The following is a 21,027-nucleotide window of genomic DNA, read 5'->3' as shown; positions in this document are numbered from 1 at the left end:
CAGCATTCTCTGCACAAAGAGCATTTGAAACCTTTCCTTTGCATTTTCCATGACCATCTTGGCTCCAGTGACCATCTTCATGAAGCACTGAATTCAGATATAGCATACTGTGATATCAGAGTTTAAATGCATTAAAGATTCTTGTTAGCTTCTGAGACTATCCCTCATGTATTTAAAATGGGTCAGTGTTTTATGGCACATAAGAGCAAGTGGCACAGCAGAGCTTGTACAGAGAATGTTATCATGTAACATGTGTTATCAAAGAAGATGGACAATGAAATGTACTCCCTTAATGTAGCATGATCAGAAACTCGGCAGCAAGAATAAATATTACAATTGATGCTTCACTGAAATGATGAAACTTCATGAAGCAAAAAAAACCAACTCCCCAGTTAATGAAACTGCAATGCAAATATATACAATCAAATACAGCTATATAGTGTATGCATACATACACTGCTGGACTCTCTTCCACAACTAGAAAAGCATGGCTTCGTCCTTAGGGCCTCACAGTAATGGTCCCTGGACTATATTATCCTATATTATCCCCCAAACTGTAGTGCTGCCTAGTCAGCCTGCTGACAATGAAACAGTATGGACTGCCATGTACCGGTATTTCAACCTCTGTGCTCTCACTTTGCTATTTGGTTTCTCTGTAAAGTGGTAGTCAGAGATGTTGTAATACAATTTGATTAAGGGCCCTAATGTAGGAACTGGAAAAGAAACAGATATACTGATACCAGAGGGACTATGGCCCAAGGCAAGATTTAACATGTGCCTGAACTTGACTACAAGATGAAAATTACATCTCCAGGGAAAATTGGTTACTTATTCATCTCCTCTTGCTAGGTGTATGCTGTCTTCTGACTCTGCAACCAAAAGAGAAGTTGCCCTTTTCTTTGATTTTCAATCTTTTTATCATGCAGTGTTGTGAAAATTATAAATCCTTAAGCAGGCTACAGAACATAGGAGTCTGTATTGGACTAATCTCCCTTTTCTTGTCTACAGGTCAAATAAGTCTCAAGACATGAGGCAAGAATATTATTTTTAAGAAATCATCATATTTTTTTCTCTTGGCCACTCACAGCCTCAGTTTGTTCCACAGTTCATGTTGTCACCCTCAGAAAATTGCTCTGAGGTACAAAGCATATGTGCTGTGAGAATAAGGGAGAATTGAACAAAGTTTGAATCAATATCATCATGGGAGACAAATATCTGAGTATCATCTGAACTGCTATTCTTGCATGAATTTCAGCTTTATAAAAAAACTTCAGATAAATAACACAGATTTTAATTGTGAAGAAATGAAGAGTGCAACAAGTATTTGAATTATATATAACTGAAAGGTTGAGAACTTCTAAGGTTTTCTCCAGCACTAATTATGTGCTGATGAAACCTTACTTGCAATACAGGAGAAACAAGACACACTTGGGAAAGGTTTTTAAGGTACCTAAATCAGAGACATCCTGGTGGAGTTTTACAACATGGTATTTTTCATTCTGGGAAAATGGGTAATTTGTTGGAATCAAAGTGTTTTGCAGAAGAGCATGATTATGCTGAATCCATCAGAAGCAGCATGGCAGGTTTCCAAAGGAAAGACTCTTGGTTCCCAGTTATGCCAGGATGTCTGTCTGTTGGGCTGCTACCCAACCTGTTTCTCCAGGTTCTCAGGACTTTCAGACTCCACAATAGACTGCCAGCAGCTTGACAAACCTTGAACTACTTGATCAAAAAATCCATCCACTTCTGTTGCAGGAACTTCTTATCACTATTTCAGTTGTTTTGGTCTTTGTGATGGTAATTTTCAAAGACATTAGAGCTGGAAACAGGAGAGAGCTTCAAGCCACTGTGCAACTAGAAAGCTTGTGTATAATCACAATTACTGAAACGTGGTGGTGTGAATTGCATGACTGGAGAGCTGCCATCAGTGGCTATAAACTGTTCAGAAGGGAGAGGCAAGGAAGAGGTAGTAGACATTACAAAGAAGCTACAGTGAGGATAGTAAGGCACTAAAACAGATTACCCAGAGAAGCTCTGGATGCCCCATCATTGGAAGTGTTCTAGGCTGACTTAGATGTAGCTTTAAGCAACCTGATCTAGTGAAAAATGTCCCCACACACAGGACATTGGATTAAATAACCTTTTAAAGTCCCCAACCCTTCCAATCATTCTATGATCCTGTATTTCTCTCAGAATACATACCATGGATCACCTTTTCTCTTTTGGCATCTGAACGTAAATTGTCAACAAACTATGCATGCTCCAGGGCATGAACCTTTGATTTTGTATGGCTGAGGCAGAAGCACTTTGTCTCTTCACCAGCCTGTGGATGTTTGGTGGTTAGCTCCTGGAAGAGCTGGTAACAAAGTGGGAGGTTGTAAAGCCTTACCTCACCTCAGCTCTTTACTCTGTAACTATGAGTCAGGAGCCTCTACATCTCAAATTTCTTGGCTTCTGGGGGGAAAAGAAAGTCCTCCTGACATTGCAATGTCCAGCACAATGAATGGCCTCAGGACTGAGAGTAAACCAGCCTATTCTAGAGCCATCCTGCAGGTATCCTGTGCAATTCACTGTAAGATGCCATGCCTTAAGGAAAATATATGTTTTGTACAGCCACAAAGGTGAAACAGGCTGTGCCTTAACATTAAACTGTTCAAATAAAATCCTACCATAAAGCATCACAGTTTTTGTAATCTCGGTGACTGAACAGGGAACAGATATGCAATATGTGCAACAGAAAGAATGGGGGTTGAATAATTTCTGTAAAACAACATTTCACTTGAAATTGTTAATTAAGTACCAAAGTAGGATAACAGATAAGGTACTATGGGAGGAAACTGGTTTACTGCAGAAGGCTTTTGTTTCACAGGGCAGGGATGCACAATCTAGGCATGTAGGAACCATCCGTTAATGTAAGTCTGACAGCTCCTTTTGCACAGCAGGAGAAGGCTTTTGGGTACTTTTGTGTATCACTGTGAAGTATCTTTGATACATGTATCTTTGGCACACATCTTTACACAAAGGGATCCCTTTCATACCTAGCTGGTAATAGCAGCATCATTCTCTGCCCTCAGTGTGAAAAAGTGGTCTGTTACTTCCTTTGATATATTTATGGCACCATCTTGCACTTCTACCTTCTATTGGTAACTTCTGTGTGCTCAGAAAACATTTGACAAAGGAGAAAGCTGAGGATTTGGTCACCAAGGCTTTTGTTAGACAAATACAGTTATCATTGGTTCTCTTATCACACAAATGAAAAGTAATATTTTAGAATCCATTCAATGAATTCTTTGTTCTTTATGACTATTTGAAACCTTATGAAGGCTGGCAGAAGCTGCAGAAATTCAAGTAATAAAATTATCAAAATGTTTTAAGAAGAACAAAAGTACAAGTCTCCAGCTGAGTTCTGAACAAGCTTCAGATTTCACCGAGAGGGAAGATATAAAAGAAATGGAGAAAAATTTCCAATATGACAAAAAATAATTCCTTTTCTGCTTTGGCTGGTCAAACTTACATGTATAAAGAACTTTACTTTGTGGTCTCTTAGTAATATTGACAACATCAAAGGATAAAAGAAAAAAAGATGTCATTCAAGATATGGAAGTCTGATTTCTGAACTGTCAGCCACAAACTGAGGATCTGCTTGACAACTGTATCAGACTAACAGGTTCTAAGCAAGCATTAGCTAGAAACTTCTTTATTGAGGTCTCTCTTAATCAGGAGTGTGAAAGCTTTCAGATACTCCTTCTTTAGACAACTGCTTTCCCAAGAGCTACATGTCCACATCTTCCAGTGATGTAATTACAGTAGCATAGTTTGACAGTTTTCAATGGCTGCCAGTTCCTAGCTCTAGAATTTCCAGTTTTAAAATCCATGCACAGATTTCATCATCATGGTTGAATACTGAATTTTTAAGACCAATTCTAGAAGCCAGAAAATAATGTAAATCTTGAATTTCTGTGGGCAACAAAATGTTCAAGATGAAGAATGAATGTTTGGCAGTTGAAAAAGGGGGGGATATAAACCGAGAAGGCATTTTTGGAAGCAATATTTAGTCTTCTCATTAGTGATATGAGCTATTTTATTTTATTTTCATTTCAATGTGCATACTTGGGGAGTATAAAGTTTAAACTAAAGTTTAAATCATTATTCTACATCTTCCTTTCATTATCACACTTACAAATTGCATACTGTAGCTCCTTAAAACTTCCAGCTATACATTACTGAGTATACTTCATTGCTGTGAAGACAACCTGATACACAAACATAACTGAAGACTGTCTCAGATTCCAAGAGCTGGAAACAAGACATGAAGAAAACTACATTTATTTCTGCTTGTCCATACAACAGAAAATAATTGCAGAAGAAATCTGACTGAGGATCTGTGAGTCATTAGAGGCCTTAAATATCTTGATGCAATATCTAGGTTTAGTATAAAGTTTGTATTTTGCACCATTCTCTCTTATACACCAAGGATGTATAAGTTTGAGTACCCCTTCCGCTGTTCCTTCTGTCCCTTAATCACAAGGGAACAACAATCATCCCAGCCATATATTTTTCTTGTTTCTAAATGTCCTCCAATCTGCTACTGGGATTGACGACTCAGATGTTCTCAATCCTGAGCCCAAAGTTTTCCTTAGGTATTGAAGAAACATCCTGTAGCTAATCCTGTAAGTATTGTAGGGGAAAAAAATACCAAACAAACAACCAACAAAAGTTTAGTTCAAGGTGGGAGAGTTTTATGAGAAATAAACCAACTGGAACAGGAGGAACAGACTACATAATCAGAATGGCCCAATGGTCACTTTCAGAAAGCAAAATAAAACCTGTAACATCAATATACAAAAACCTTGAAATCCTACTACATATACTAGGCACCTCCAGGAGACAGCTTGTCACATGAAAAAGTACCTTGAAGTTCACTAGTCTTTCAGAAATAAAAGTAGATATTTCCCTCTGTCTTAGATCAAACAATACTTTGCCTGCTTGGCAGGGAAATGCCAAGGAAGATTGTGTGCTAGCACACTGGTACTCCAGGTCTGGTCCTGATTTAAGACACTGAGACCTCCCATAAAGTGATTCAATTAAACCGCGAGAATTGCAAAAGTAAGTATTTCACTCCCAGCTTCACCACTAACTCAGTGAAGGTGTCAGGCAAACCCAAACCCAGGATTTATTTCCCATCCATAAGATTTGCCTTCAGATTAGCACTTTTAGTCCTGCCTCGCACTCTGCCATCAAACTTTTTTTTATTTTTTTATTTTTTTTAAAATCTGGGACTCCAAATCTCTTTTTCATTGGATTTCTTCGCCGAAGGTTTCACCTGTGCTTCCCGCCGGTGCCCGTCCCGTCGGTTGTGGCCTGGCCGGGCCGGGCCGGGCCGGGCCGGGCCTGGCCGGGCGGTGCCGCGGCGCTGCCGCTAGAGGGGCCGGGCGGGAGAGCGCGGCCCTGCGCCCGCGGCCCCTCCCGCCCCACAGGTGGTGGAGGCAGCGCGGGCCGGGAGGGGCCGGCGGAAAGCTCCTCCTTCCTTCCCTCCACTCCTGCCGCGGCTGCCCCCTGACCTGCCGCCGGCCTTGCCCGGTTCTCCCCTCCCCGAAAGCTGCGGCGAGACGGGAAGAGCCGGCCAGAGCCGGCCCCCTCTGCGCTCCTCGCCCCGGCCCCCTGCCGCCTGGCAAGGCGAAGGCGGGGCGTCTCTGCCCGGGGGCCGGCCACAGCCTCCGGCTGCCCTCTTACCCCACCCTCCACCTGCTCGTCGCTTTTGTTTGGGAGCGGGGCCGGAGGGGAGGCGCGGTCGCTCCTGCGTGTGGTGGGGCGGGGGTGGCACGGGTACGGCCGCGGGGTGACTCGGGGCCCACGGACGTTCTCGCCGTTGCCTTTGTCTGGCGGCCGGCCGGGGCTGCTCCCCTCTCCCCCCTCCTCCTGGGCCGGGGGATCACGCTGCGGGGCTGCCGCTCTCCGGGAGGGGCGAGCGGCTGCCCCGCTGGTGAAACGCGGGTTTCGCCCTCTTTTCGAGGCGAAGGGGAGGCGGGGGCGCCTCTCCCCGCTGCGCTCCTCCCCACACCCCGCATTGCTCGGCGGCATTTGCCCCGCCGCCAAGTTGCCACAAGTTGGTGCCGCCCCCCCGCCGCCGGGCTCCGGCCTCGGCGTGAGACAATACCGCGAGCTGTGGGGGAGGAGGAAGAGGAGGGGGCGGGCGGAGCAGCCCTCTCTCGCCGCCGATGGGGCCGGGCCGGCCGGCGCTGCGGGGCGGGTAGGTGGCTCCGCGGGCGGCCGCCGGCTGGCGCGCACCGGGGAGCGGCCGGCAGAGGCGAGCCAGCCCCGGCGGCGACGGGCGCTCCATGGAGGAGGTGGGGCTGCGGGGCGGGCGGGAGCGGCTGGCCGTCGGCGACCCTCGGCTCAGCGTCGGGCTGGTGGAACCGGGGCCCGTCATGGTGATGGTGGAGCCGCGGGCAGCTGAGGGCTACAAGCTGGTGGAGGTGCAGCTGACCGGCGGGGCTCCCTGGGGCTTCACCCTGAAGGGCGGACGGGAGCACGGGGAGCCCCTCATCATCACCAAGGTGAGCGGCGCCGGGGCGCGGGGGAGGTGGGTCCGACCGGCTCCATTTTGCCATGCCCGCGGCGGTGACAGCCCGGCCGCGCCGCTTGCCCGCAGCCCGGGGCGCAGGTACCGCGGGGCAGCGCGCCCAGCGCAGGTGCTCCGGGGCCGCACGGCCGCCGCCAGCGGCCGGGGAGCGGTACCGGAGGGTGCGGGGCTGATCGCAGCAGCTCTGCGGGCAACAGGTTGCTGGTGGGCGCAGGCAGCCCGGCGGCTCCGAGCTGCCGCTTCTGGCCGCTCGTACGCTCCGGTAAAAAGCCGGCGCCGTCCCTGTGGGCGCTGGTAACTGGCTGGGGGACCCGAAACCTTCTGCTGGGCTGCTCCCTCCCTCTTTCCCCTCCGGGCTCCTGGCGCAGGAGGGTATGGGGACTGAAACTCGCGGCTCAGAGGCTGAGTTTTCTCCGCTGCCGTTGCACTTGCAAATTCTAAGTAATTAGGATCGCCTTTTGTTTGTCCCTTTTTCTTTAAACAGAAAAGTCTTGTGGATAGTCACCAAATCTATGCACCGAAGACGGGGGAGGGGTTCGTGCTTGTGTATATATGAACTTTCTGGTTGCTTTTTTTTTTTTTTTTTCCCTTGTATGCTCGCGGCTTTAATCTCAGTGTACTGGACACGAGTTAAAGAAATGCATCACGTTTTGTAGAATTTTTTTTTTTTTCATCTGGATGTGTTTTGACTTAAGAGCCCCCAATCTCAGTAATTGTTGGTTTTTGCAGTTAAGACAGCTTTCATGTTGCACAGTGAAAGCACATTAAAATAGATCCATATGTTGTAGTGAAAAAAAAAATCACATTAGCAAAGCACATTTTGCTCAAGATCTGTCAGAAAGTTATGTATATGCTTTTGTCTGCGAGTCCTCTGGGCTCTGCCTGTTCACATTTTGAAAGTGCCAGAGAGTGTCAGAGGTCAACAAGTCCACAGCAGAAATGATACTAATCTTATTTTTCATCTGGTTTTTTTCTTTTTTTTGTGAATTTTCTAGTTGGTTCCCTTCTCCCACCCTTGAAACAACTGTGTTATAAACTTTCCAAGTGAAGACTTTTCAAACCATCTGTTTCTAGATCACTTTCCTAGTTATGTTTTTCAAGGAACAACAGTCAGTGTCAGATGTATAGGCTGAAAAATGACTGCATGACTTTTGGCCGCTTACCAGTGTCCTCAATTACAGAACAGCAAACCTGGGAGCATTTGAGGAAAGGAGAAAATAGCTATTTTACTATGTACATACTAGCTATTAAGTACCAATTCAAATAATTCCACCTTTCTGGTAATGGCAAGTAAGTGCTACATCTAAAGACTGATCAGCGATACTTATTCATAATGTTACCTCGGTATTAAGTAACAGGCGTTAAGTATTTGTGGCATGAGGATGTGGCTGTGGTATGTGGAGAGAAGTGTCTGTGCCTGGGAACCTTTTAAACTGGGTCTGTTGCAAGGGAATAATTAAGTGGAACCACACAGCTGTGCTGCTGTGTGGAAGAGCAGTCCGGGTCCATCCGTACAGACCTAGGAGTAAGAGAGAACCTGGATCTTTGGGTCTAAATTTTGGGAGTATATTTTTATTTGCCGTTGTTACAGTGGATACAGTGGTATAAAACTAGTGTAGAAACCAGGGACTGAAACTTGTGTGCCCAGGACTACAATTCTTTAGCTGCAAAATGTTCCATCTTCATTTGTCCTACCCATGATGGTGTTTTGTTTTTTTTTTACTGTACTGCTTCTCATGGTGGAAAGAATAATTTAGGATTGTTAAAACAATCCTTCCTTGCAGGAGATGTAAGGTTTGTCTTCTCTCAGTTGAAGAGAGCTCTGAACTTCAGTTACCCTGTTCCTCAGTGGGGATCATTGCACTGCCATGGATGAGGGATGCCATTTCACCAGTGCTTCTCTCTGTGGCATGTGTCCTTCCTTCTCAGGTAGACTGATGGCTGGTCATTGAGAGACCCAAGAAAACCGTGTGGACTAAATCCTTCAGGACACTTGTGGAAAAACTCCTGGTTTTGTGGATTCAAAGTGTGCTTAAGCATTAGCTGGCTCTGAAGCTCTGTCTCACTCTAGTCCAGAGCATCTCTGGGGAAGTGAGGGTGGATGACGACAGCTGCCAACTCTGAGAGGAATGTGACAAGGTGTGAATGGAGTCTCAGATAGCAGCTGCTTAAGGGGGATTTCTAAAATTCTGCCTGTCTCTGCTTTTACAGTCTCGATAGCAAGATCAGCCTTTGAAGAAAGTTGCACATTTATGTAAATGCTGGGAAGTCTGTGTTTGTAAATATTTCCCGCTTTCTTTAGCATATATGGCACAACTGCCAGAGAAGTAGCTCTAAAAAATAATGTAATTGAAAAATTCATGAGCAAGTATATGGTGTTCACTTTTCAGCGCTGTCTGTGTAATACACTTCTCCATCTCTCTGGTTGTGTGGCTATTTCACTTGTTGATAGGAAGGGAATTTTTTTGTTACAAATGTCATAGGGAGAGTCTAGGGCAAATACTGGCTGCAAATACTATTTGGGAATTTCTTAGCTGGAAATTAAGTCAATTAAAGCAAGAGTGTCGTTTGATTCCCCAAATTGCCAATAATCAGAGAAGGGAAGGCATGCTAAAGAGGAGAAAATGTGTCCAGCCTTACCAAGGGTGTAAGTGTGTGCTCAGCTGCTGGAGTTTTGTCCCTGCTCATTGCAGCAGGGTTGCACTGGATGACCTTTAAAGGTGCCTTCCAAGCCAAACCATTTCATGATTGATGCTGTGAGGGAAGTGCTTTGCCCCGAGAGAGGTCAGTGCACAGTCACACTGCAGTGCCCAGCAGTGGGCCCAGCATGTTTGGGGTGGGTAGATTTCCCCATTTCACAGTAGCATTTCTTTCTGTATCTGAAAGAAGACTTGAAGAAATAGTCCAGAAATAGAACCAGATAGGCAGAGTTCACCTGCCAGGTACAAGCGCTTTTTTAATTTTTTTTCCCCCCTTGCCTTTTTTGTTATTGCTGCAATAGGTAGAGAAATGGTGCATGATACAGCTTGTTCAATCTTTAAACATAGCTGGTCGTCTAAAACTTGCCCCACCTAAGTGCAAATGGTGTTGCTAATATTTAAGAAAAAAGGCTTTTAGCATTGTCACTGTGTTGCATACCATTATTTTTTAATGTCCCTTTAAAAAGATGCTTTACATTTTTTCTGATCTCTGCATGTGTGTGTGATAACATTCCAAAAAAATTGCCCAAAGGCAGCTTGTTCTTGCCTAATTTGACATCTTGAAAAAAAGGACTTGCTTTTTATAGCAACGTGCATATTTCAACAAAAGGTGAAATGGGAACTTTGAGGACAATAATTGGAAGTCTCAGGAGCTACAGTTTGTATTTTTATCTTTTTTAAAAAAACAACATCTGAAGAGGGAGATCTAGTTGGAAATAATGAAAATGAAAAGTCAGAGTGCTCAAGTGTGAATATCATGAAAATCTCCCATAGCTGCATTATCTTGATAACTTTTACTTTAAAAGTGCTCTTATCTGAGATGCCCAACTTGCAGTGTCAATCGTACTATTGATTGTGGGTGGTGGATAAAAGTCACTTTACTTCCTGTACTAACATTATCCTTAGGAACTCTGAAGTTGTTCTACAGTCAGCTTTATCCATATTACATTAATAGATATGAGAACATTCTAGTTCATACATTTAAGGAAAGATTGATATATCATTTAAATAAGTTTCTCTTAAGTATCAGCTTTACAAGAGCCTACAGCTATACCTCCTCAAGCTATGATCTCATTGCAGTCTAATCAAGGCTGGGCTTGGCTGGTATTTCGACGAGATTTCCAAGTGAAACCTGGACTGTTGCAAGAAGTTTTGTTGTTGATTTAGTAGATAGAGTTCTTGTCTCCTGAATCAGTGCTGAATTCATGCCCCAGCTGGAGGTGCTGTCTTTTAAAAAGGAGTATCAGGTAGACTCAGAACTTTTATTTTCTTTATTCCACTGCACTTTCCTAATGTGCTTCTGTCTGTGGTTAGGTGTGAATTGTAATTTGTTTAACCTAACAATCATTTAAGTTGTATAAAGAAATGTTTCTTTATTAATTGGCTGCTAGACTTCTCCATGTGACTTGTATTAATTTGCTGTTGCAATAGTAATTGATTACTGTTTTAGTTAGGTAATTTTTATTCTTTGGCCTCAAATGTGTAACTAAAAGCAATTACTTGCATCACCGTACTGCAGCAATATTTAGGGTGGAAGAAAGACTTTATTGATGCTATATGCAAATGAATAATAAAAAAAAAGACAATCAAACACAAATACCAGTTTCTTCCCCCATGTTAGGTGTTTGAGGTGAGCTGAATTGTTCGTAGACATTAACAATTCTTAAACTTGGCTGTGAAGTTTGATGTCCAGAAAATCAGCATTTAGCAGTAATCCTCTGAAATTCCTGACTGCTTCAACTTAAATGCAGCCATTCGTGTAAATAGCTGATTTATAAGTTCTTAGGAGTCATTGTGTTGTGGCCACGAAAGAATTCTAATCTCCATATCCCAACAAATTTCGTTCACTTCCTTCAGTTCTAGAAAGATAATACATGGAGGATTATTCATTCTGTTTTGTTTCCTATTCATTTTCTCTTGGTCATCAAATCCAGGTAGAATTACTAACCTGTATGGGCCAGAATTTTAACAAGTATATTAGTGAACAATTTTGAAAGAATGTATCAGATCGTATTATGTGTTTCTTTTGAAACCTTTATTCAACTTCTTATCTCGCAGGAGGGGCTTATGGTCTGAGTTGAACCATTTTGTGTTGTTCAGTTTGATAGTTGAGAAATATTGGGAAATGTGTATACATTAAAATGAATGTTTTAATGGATGTTTGTTTAGGCTTGAAATAGTATAACGTAGTTTATATTTTTTTTCCCCTGCCAAATATGTTAAAAACTGTGCGCTTTTTTCAGTGCTATTGAAACTGCTCTGAGTGGTGTTTTCCTTGGAGTTTGGTTGTTAGACCCCAGGTTTCTATTATTAGAAGAGAGGAGTTGGCTTTGGCTTGCTTTGATGCAGGAAGATCTTACTGCTTTTAATTTGGTAAGCTAATCGATGAAAGGAATGCTCTCAATTTTAGTGCTTTAATGGCTGGTGATTGACCTCTTTATTATGACTATTAATTTACTGGGAGAATGAAGCCCACCATGCTCATGTAGTGTAAATGATATGACTTTGGAAGTTGGGAGGTTTGGTTTGCAGCGTTGTTTTTTTGTTTGGTTGTTTTTTTGGTGGGGAGGGGTTGGTTTTTGTTTTTGTTTGTTTTTTTGCTTTTCCAAGGGCTTTAAGTGTTGAATTGGCATCAATTTTGGAAGTTGCATTTAAAATTTATCTTGGATATTGCCACATGTGATCTAAAAACTGGAAGGAGTTGAAAGGATGGTTTAAAGGCTTAGGTGCTTAGCAGTCAACAGTGTGAGAGTGCGGTACTGAAATTGCAATCTTCCTTTGTGCATTTCACACTACATTTTAGGAGAAAAATCTTCCAGAGGACTCAGAGTTCTCTGTCTAAAATCAGAACTAAGAAACTTCCTTACACCAAGCAAATTTCTAACTTTTGGATATACTGTTTCCAAATTCTTGTTTTTTAACTCCTCTGCATTCCCCTCTTTCAGCTACTTGGGCAAAAATTGTCAAATTTATCATGATTTTTTTAATTTGAAAGAAATACAAAATCATTCATGTCTGTGAAATCTGCCAGAGGAATTGTGTTTTTTGGGAATAGTAACTGCAATAAGGAGGGAGATAGTTTGAATGCTTGGTCTGTTTAAAGGACAATTTAAACTTCTCTAGTTGTTAGGTCATACATATGTTAATTTGTACTTTTCAGTGTGAATTTGGGATGCTATCATAGACATTAGCGTGGAAATAAGAGATCTGCAAGACACCTCTAGTTATTGCTTGCAGTTGTCAGAGGTTTGCCAGTAATGCAATTTATTATCAAGATACCCATCACGTTTATGGTTTTGTTGGTTTCTTTTTTAAGAGGAAAACCAGTGTGGGTATGTGTGGTGTTTATGCATATGCTACACATGCTTTACTCAGTTACTCAATAGACTCTACTTATTTTTATCTGCAGACCTTGATTCATTGTATGTTCTCCTGCTTTAATGAGTATTTAAAGTATAGGAATGTGGAAAAAAATAAGGTAAATGGGAATTGAAACGTGGCTGTGAATAGATTAGAGGAAACAACTGTTTGGTGGTAACAAAGCCAGTATTTTATTACATGTGAGCTTATTTCTTTACAAGAAAAGCTATTTGTATTTAGTCTTCATATGCATTTGTAGTGTATACATAGAATACCTAATATTTGCATGGCTTTACTTCTGTGAGTCAGTTTGTCATAGAAGTTTGAGACAGGTCCTAGATATTAAGGAGATTTTTTATTTGCTGTGTATTTGAGATACAGTGCATGAAGATTTTCACAGGTGAAATTAATGCAGTTATACTGAGAATTTATGAGGACTTGCTTTCAGCTCTGTATTTTGAACCTATTTGCTATTGATGTCTCTCTATAAAACTTAACATAATTCTGGACTTTTAGGTTTGGGCTTGTTTTTTTTTTTTTGTTTTTTTTTGGGGGGGGGATGTGTGTTTGCTTATCTTTAAGATAAGAACAATCTCGGAAGCTTTCAAATGCCACATAGCATAGAATTTTCAGTTCCTTAAAGTTTATGCAGGAGGTATGCTGTACTCTCCTTATCTGTTCATACCCTCTCCAAGAATATTATCACTACTCTGGGGGAAATTATTGGGAGTTGTAGTTTTTGTACTACTTCTGACTTTACAGATATGGTCATATACAAGCAAGATCGAATGTAAGGGTTATGGAATTTAAATGCATTCATTCAGTGACAGGAATAGTCTACAAAGTTTTTAACTGGAAACAGTTTTCGAAAATCAACTTGATGGACTTCTGAATGTGTTTGTACCCTCCCTCTATGTTTTGCCAAGCAGCAGCACACTTCTGCTGGTGTTCATCCAGGTTTAAGATGAATGTTTAATAGAAGGGAGATAGTTTTGAAAAGTGTTTTGTACTATTTAAATTAGACAGGACTTAAGTGCTCTGAATTGCTTTCTGGAGGTGCCTGCCACTTGCTGTCAACTGTTTGAGAAGCTGAGGAAACCCCTGGTTCCTCAACACATACCTAGATCTTCCATGGGTACCTGTAGTAAGGTGAAATACTACTGAGCAAGACTGTCTCTGTATTTGCAGTGCACCTATACCCAAAATATTTTTTACAAAATTATTTCTGTGATTGTTTCTGAGCATCTTTTCAGTTTGATTTATCAAGCTGATCAGGGGAGAGTTGTTACCTACCAAGGACAGCAACATTCATGAACTTAGGAGAGAACTTCCTTCCCCTCTCCATAAATTAATACAGTATTAGTGTTCAGTCTCTGATTAATTCAGGGCATTTTTGGTAAGTACAGATCTCTTATTGCAGATAAGAGAATGGCATCTGCCACATAACAATTTATTGGGATTTTTTTAGTGGCCTTCATGTGTATCTGAAGTATGTATTGTGGTGTACTGGACTCCCCCAGGCAGAGAGAGCCAACTTGCTGGAAATGCAGCGAATTGCAGCTTTGAATACATTTTGTCAGGTACATAATTCTTGGGTTGACTCTTAGAGTAGAAACAGATGGATTTGAGTGTTTGATGATAGAAAAGAGGTGGTTATTTCAAAGTTCCTCCAAACCCTGATGAAATGCCAAAATTTACTGAAAGCTTTGAGCTGTTTAGTCAAAAGCTCAGTAGCATTGGCACTGAGGGGAATGCCTCATATCCTGTGCCTGTACCTCTCCTACCTCACCCCATGCAGAAAGGCAGACTTCCCCTCTGCCACCAACCCTGCTTTCTCTCCATTTCAATCTGTCCATTTCTAAATTGTTAGATTCTTTGAAATGCTTAAATTCCTCGTACTTACTTAGAAATACCTATTGGCTGATCTATGAGCTAGGAAATATGTTGTCACATATTTTAGATACAATTTTTCTGAAGAACTGTACTTAGTAATGATGATTTTTTTTAAAAGATGTAGAGTGGCCTGTTTTTCAAGGTGGTACAAAAAAGGGTGGAACAAAACTCGGTGTCTGAAAGCTGGAAATGGGTAATGTAGTAGGAAAATCTACTTCAGTGCTTGCAAGGGTGTAACCCTTTGGGTAGCTAATAACAGTGCAGGTTCATCCATTCTTGCAGTCATTTCTCCAGCTGAATGACCTTTCAGAAGGAAAATGGATCATGATCGAGGGTGTTCTTGTTATTGTGATTGTAGGTGGCTTTATTAGATCTTTTTGTTCCAGTCTCTTTGTTATTCTGTCTGTCACGTTTCTGAGTTCTAGATCATTTCTTACAGTACAGAAAATACTCTAGACTTCTGCCATGCATTTGTGTCATCTACAACAACAAGGTGTTTAATGTTCTGGTAATAGCAGAGAAGCATCTCTGAGAGTTATCTCTGAGCAGTTTGGCAGAGAGTCTTAGAATGCTTTTGCTGGTGTGTGAAGGTGAATTCAATTTGGTTTTGGAAACTGTAGCATAACCTACTGAAACTAAGTTTTTTTTTTTATAATGGAAATGCATAAACTTCATTCTAAGTTGTGCTTTGATTGTTTGGTCGTTTGTTTTTTAATGGAAAAATATCAAGTAAGTGAAACTTACTTGAAAAAGTACCCAGAGCCTTTTTAAATGGCCAAGCTTTTTAATTTTAGAGTAACAAGTTCTTCGTCCTCCTTTTAGCATATTCTCTCTGTAATGGACTTGCAGTCAATCTGGATAGCTGAAGAAGGGAGGGATCTGTCAGTGTGGAGCATGAAAGTACAGTAAGTTTGTTTAGAAGTGATGCACGGGTACCCACTGCTGTACTCAAAATTGCAATTTCAGTACTTTTCCTCTTCAGTAAAATATGTGCTTCTTCTCAAAAAACCTTCACAAAATTATACAAACAGATTATTTTGGATTTTTTTCTCTCTCTTGAGGTAAAACACGCTCTACTACACGGTTGCTTTGAAAGTTTCCAACATAAATTATAAAATAAACAAGTGTCTCCCTGTTTACAAAATACATATAAACTAGTCAGCATTCTGATTTGATTCAGTGAATACTGCTAAGGGATAGCAATACTTTATTTGGAAGCTTTTTAAGTAAAATACTCTAGTATCACCAGTATTTTAATATAGTATCATAGGAACATGATTTAATGACAAAGGAAGTGCTTCCTACACAGTGTCAGTTAGTCATCAGTGTGTTAGTTTTCTTAAACAAATTACATGCAAAAATGAGTTTGTGGGTGTTTAGCTAACTGATATCTGATGTAGTGAATTTTACAACTCCTGATGAGTATTTGGATTCTGGATAATGCAATAATTACAGTATTGCAAATTTTTTTTTCTCTACAAATGCATATTTTGTTGACCCAGAAGAAAGCAGAACTTAGATTTACAGCAGAAACATTTGCAGTTGTCTCCTTTTCCTTTTTTTTTAAATGGAATAGCAACACATCCATTTTGCAGCCATTCATTCAAGTAAAAGAAAGATGCAAACATACTGTGTTGACATAAAGGAGTGTTTTATTGGGTGTTTATATGTGGAAAGAATTTTAGGATAACAGGGAAAACTTGAAGCTTCATGTGTCTGTTAGGCATGATTAATGTTTTGAATAGTTAATTCAAGACTTAAAAGAACTGTATACTTTAAAAAAGAGCTTTTATAAACAGTTTTTAATATTCTTCTTACATTACTATTTTAGTTAAATGCCTTAATTTCTAAATAGAAAGGCTTCTGTAAAATGAAAAAAGTATTTTGTTCTGAGTCTAGAATAAAATCCTGAATATTTACTGATATAAATACTGAATTCTCTGAAATGCAACTCTAATGTCCTAATGCTTCTCCTAAATTTCAAGAAATTGGTAGAACACAACTTCAAAGTTCTGAGGCAATTTTTTCCCCTTTTCAACTATGTATTCTTAGTATGTGTAAGAACTTTTGTACTTCTTACTCTTGTCCCTTTATCCTGTTTTGTAGAAGGTAACACTGAACAATTTGCTTCCCTGCTTATAAAATGGAAACTTCAGTGATATATTAGTAAAGTAAGTTTTTTCCTACACTTTTTACCTTCTGGGAACTTGATGTTTTTCCTGACTGCTGGGGAAGATTGTTATCACAAGCAGGGAGTAGGGCTGTGCCTTTTCTGACATCTTGGACACCTGAGGAGTTTCTGTGATTACTTTAGTCTCTTATTAGGGAGGGGTGTAAGACAAAGTATTTTGTTGCTCAACTGAATTTTTTCTGTCTGATTCAGGAAATCGTCATCTTAATAAATATTGTAGACATGATCTGTAATGTCAAAGACGTTGGTAATTAGAATATGCAAGTGAAGATGCATGTGGCTCTTTGGTGGTGTTTACTCCCTTAAAGCCAGTAAAGGATCTGAGTTGGCAAAGCTTCACCACAGACCCCTATCAGAAGCAAAAACCTGGAAATTTACTGCACTAAAAATTGGGAGATCTAGTAATTTAATTACCTCTTTTGCCATGGTTTGCTTGTGTACCTCTGTGAAATGGTGTCTGCTTTGCCTCTGGTAATGAACAGAACTAATACTATTTCGCAGAAGTCTTGTTTCTCATGAAACAAACCTGATTCAGAAGGGCTGAAATATTACAGTGACAAAGACTTCATAGTCTTTCTAGTAAAACCCAGAACACAGATATTTGAAAACCCTTGGGGTACACAGATTTTTGTCAAAAGGCTATAGCTATGTGATTCTGTACATTTTTCTTCGCAGCAGACACAAGCACAAAGTATTGTTTTATCTACAGTGTTCATCATAAGTAATGTACTGAAGTGTACAGTTAGATGTCTGTTTACAAAATTAAACCCAGTACCTACTGAAAATACACAGATGCTTTTGGAGCTTCAGAAAAGTAGGAGAGATGAGAGGAGTGTGGTGAGTCAGCACCTGAGTGAGGCAAAAAAAACCCAGAGCATGGACGTCTTATATAGTAGGTCAGCCAGCCATTTGAAGCATTTATTGGTAATAAAACTTTATAAGGAAATAAATTTTTGTAACCGAAAGGCATCCTTGCTGACCACTTAAATTTCCTTCAATTTTTAATGATTATGAACCACTTACAGCTCTATGATAGAAAGATATTGTCAGTGATGAAGATTGGTGATGATTTCATCAGTTGTCTAAGGTGACAGCACAGCATACAAGTTTCAGCATAATGAGGGGAGCATGTGCGTGTTTTCTTCTAAGTGCAGACAAAATAAAAAATTTAGTTGATCTGCACAATACCAGCAGAAATTGGAGGCTACTGTCTGTATTGTGTCAGTTGGTAACATCACTGCATTTCATCCTAAAGGTGTTGGGCTATTGTAGGCTCCACCTTAAATCCAGTGCTGCAAACATCAAGTCTTTAGCAACCTGGTTTATTTTGCTGAAAGCTGACTGGGGAAATGTTGCATGAGCAATTTAATTATCTGATTAGAGGGAGTGGAGATGAGCAGCAGGGAGTGGCAACATCATAGTATACAGTCACATGCTCTGCAATGACTTACAGGCTTAAATTCAAGTATTGAAATAATTTTGAAAATGCTTATGTAGTGTTTTCTAACTTTTGAATTTTCATAAACGAGCAGTCTTAATCTAAAATGTGTTCGCCTCTCTTCTGAGGACAAAATGGTCATTGTTATTAATATCAGAGTAAAAAGAAAACTATTTTGCTTGTTTTTATTTTTGGCTACCAAAAAATACTTGACATTTGACTATCTAGGAGAGCACGTTCACTAAATCAGCATGATTTAGCTAAATCACTAAATTTGCATAAATCAGTTATTGTCATGACATGTTATAGCTGGGTCTGCATCTCTTATAGGGAGTTATTTGCCTAAAATCTTGTAATTTTCTGTCCATTTGATTGATGCTGGCTGCAGTTTTTTATGGCCAAGGTTTTGTCTGAATTTGGAGAAATTTCTATGAAGATTTTTTTTTTGTGCCTCTTGTTTTGATACTAAATAAAATTGGTTGTATACCTTTCAATACCATGCTGCTAGTAATTACTGATTTTAAAAAATGTTTTTGAACTTTGCACTGAATTTTTTTTTTATTTTATTTTCCTGGTTTGTTTAATTCTATTACCTCTGGATGCCCCATTCCTGGGAGTGTTCAAGGCTAGGTTGGGTGGGTCTTTGAGCAGTGTGATGTAATGAAAAGTGTCCCTACTCATGGCCAGGGGTTTGGAACTAGATGATCTTTCAGGTGTCTTCCAAACCATTATTTGATACTATTTGTCCATGAAATTTAGCATTAGATTGTTATCCTGTATGGTGGCTAGGGTTGTATATGTGTAACACTTAATTACAGAAGTCTGAAATCATTTTACAGAGTAATTTGGTCTTTACATTTTATATTCTTGTAATAGTTTTTAGGGTTTTTTTGCTTTTACTTGTTTGGTTTTTTTAGGAGAAAGCAAAAGAAAAGTTGCATTCTAGTGGTGTCCATGTAATTTTATCTGCTGAACTGCTTTTTCCAAACGAATTTTTCTATGGGAGTCAGTGTTAGAAGGTGACTGGTTTACCTTGTACACTGGGTTTAGGTTTCTCCTTCACCAGAGGAATGTTTGGATTCAGGAACATGGTTCTGGAGAAGGTGTGTTCTAATTTCCTCTTCTTTCTGGTGCTTGGGCCCAGACTTTTATGAATTTCCTTTAACCCATTTGAGTGTTACTTCTTACTATCCAAAGATGTTCTTCCCTTATCTTTCTCCACATAAGTGATTCTGGATTCAATTAAATACTCAAAATCTCCTTTCTTCACCAGTTTCTTTCACTATGCTATTTCTTTCCCTAGAAGCTTGTTTTGCCTTTAAAAAACTTTCATTAGCTTGTTTTGCCTTTAAAACCCCAAGTCTACAAAATATTTAAGAAGGATCTTCTCTCAGGACTTGCAGTTGATTGAGACTTCTAATAGCTGCGTGTTTTTAAAGGTCAGGTGACATAAGGCATGATGTTGAGGATGCTCTCTGATTACTCCTTTTTCTGAAGCAGTGGTCACTAGAGTGTTTCAAATACAGTTTCCAGTTTTATTTCCTAACATAAGGATTTATTTTCTTAATTTTATTTATTCATTCGTTTCCTGGAACAGGATGAGCCATTTCAGTTGAAATGTAAGAAAAATCAGTGTTTGAGCCTTACATGTACAATGTAGAGTTTCTGCCTAACTAATTGAAGTATGGCAAATTCATCAACCACTGAAAGAAAATAATGATCTCATAATGAAAGCATTGAACAACTTTGATTAGTGAAGTGGTTAATACCACCTGTGGCTAATTACTGAAATAGATCTTGAAGTAAGATGAGACACAAGATGATTTTTGTAAAAGCATGGCTTAGACACTACTTTATTAGGAATGTGTAATACGTAAATAAGAGCAAGAAAAAGATGTCTGTACTTTCTGTACCATAAATTTAAATACAAACAAACAGGAACTCCAGAGCTGGCAGGAAGAGCAGTGATTTTTATGTTTTTGTAGTTGTATTTGAAGTTAATCAGTCTGGCTTTTTTAATTCAAAGCCAGAGTATACATAACAAACTGTGACCTGAAAAAGTATCCTGTGAAGTTTGGTACGCAGTAGAGCACATTGTTTTTCCTCTATCTCTGTGACTCATGCAGCTAAAACATCTCATCCAGCTTTAGTTTTGAAGACAAGAGTACCTAGCAGGGTTAGGGGATATTTGATGATAGTTGTCCAGGTGCTGATTAAATTGTAGTAAAGCATTGGAAATGTGTCTCCTTTCTGAGATATTCTGGGAGTTCTTCCCCTTTCCGATTAGGCTGTGAGTTGAGGTAGAAGGATCATGACGTAGTAGTTAGGCATTTTAAATGGCAGAGCTAGCTTTAATGTACAGTGTCAGAAAAGGAATTTTCCATTCGTGAGTACATGTTATTCAAAGCTTGCGGTTTTGGAAGGAAAGCAGGAACACCTTATGACCTCGCATATTCAGGGGTTTAGTTTTGAGTGTATTTTTCTTTAAAAAAAAATGTGACAGTTCAAATGCGTTTTGTTCTTATCTGATTTATGTTCACAGATCCATTTCCTGAACTGACCAAAAATCTGATGATGGATGAAACCTTTCTTCAAAGGTTTCAAAGTTACATATTAAAATTAAATCTTGAAGTTCATAACCTTTGCTTACTGAATGCTGGAGCTCATTCTCAAAGGAATGGGAAAAAACCCAAACTGTAAGCTGTTAACCTCAGTTATAGGTAATGCAGTGGAGGTTGTGCACATGAGATGGTGACTTCCCCCCAAGGCAAGAAAAGACCCAAAGTTTTTAATGTGAAGTTGACAATGCAGTGGCAATAAAAGGGATAGTGCAAGGTCTTGGGTGTTACAGCCAAGGTTGCAG

The 21,027-nt window shown here is 40.2% G+C and overlaps 1 protein-coding gene across 6 annotated transcripts in view; it reads left to right on the top strand.

Moving 5' to 3' along the window:
- The first annotated feature begins 5,859 nt into the window (after positions 1-5,859).
- Positions 5,860-21,027, top strand: part of SHROOM2 (shroom family member 2) — a 118,248-nt gene continuing 103,080 nt past the window's right edge. For 2 of the 6 annotated variants that reach the window (XM_086880117.1, XM_086880118.1), the window contains exon 1: positions 6,286-6,557. In XM_086880117.1, the coding sequence (XP_086736243.1) occupies positions 6,339-6,557 (219 nt within the window). In that variant the 5' untranslated portion in view covers positions 6,286-6,338. Of the gene's footprint in view, positions 6,251-6,270; positions 6,558-14,110; positions 14,223-21,027 lie in introns of those variants that run through there. The other 4 variants (XM_086880119.1, XM_086880122.1, XM_086880126.1 and 1 more) reach the window with 4 other exon arrangements.

Source organism: Cyanistes caeruleus, chromosome 3 (genome assembly GCF_971803275.1).
Source record: "Cyanistes caeruleus chromosome 3, bCyaCae1.hap1.1, whole genome shotgun sequence".
Taxonomy (NCBI): Eukaryota; Metazoa; Chordata; class Aves; order Passeriformes; family Paridae; genus Cyanistes; species Cyanistes caeruleus.
This window is presented reverse-complemented; position numbering and strand designations above follow the sequence as displayed.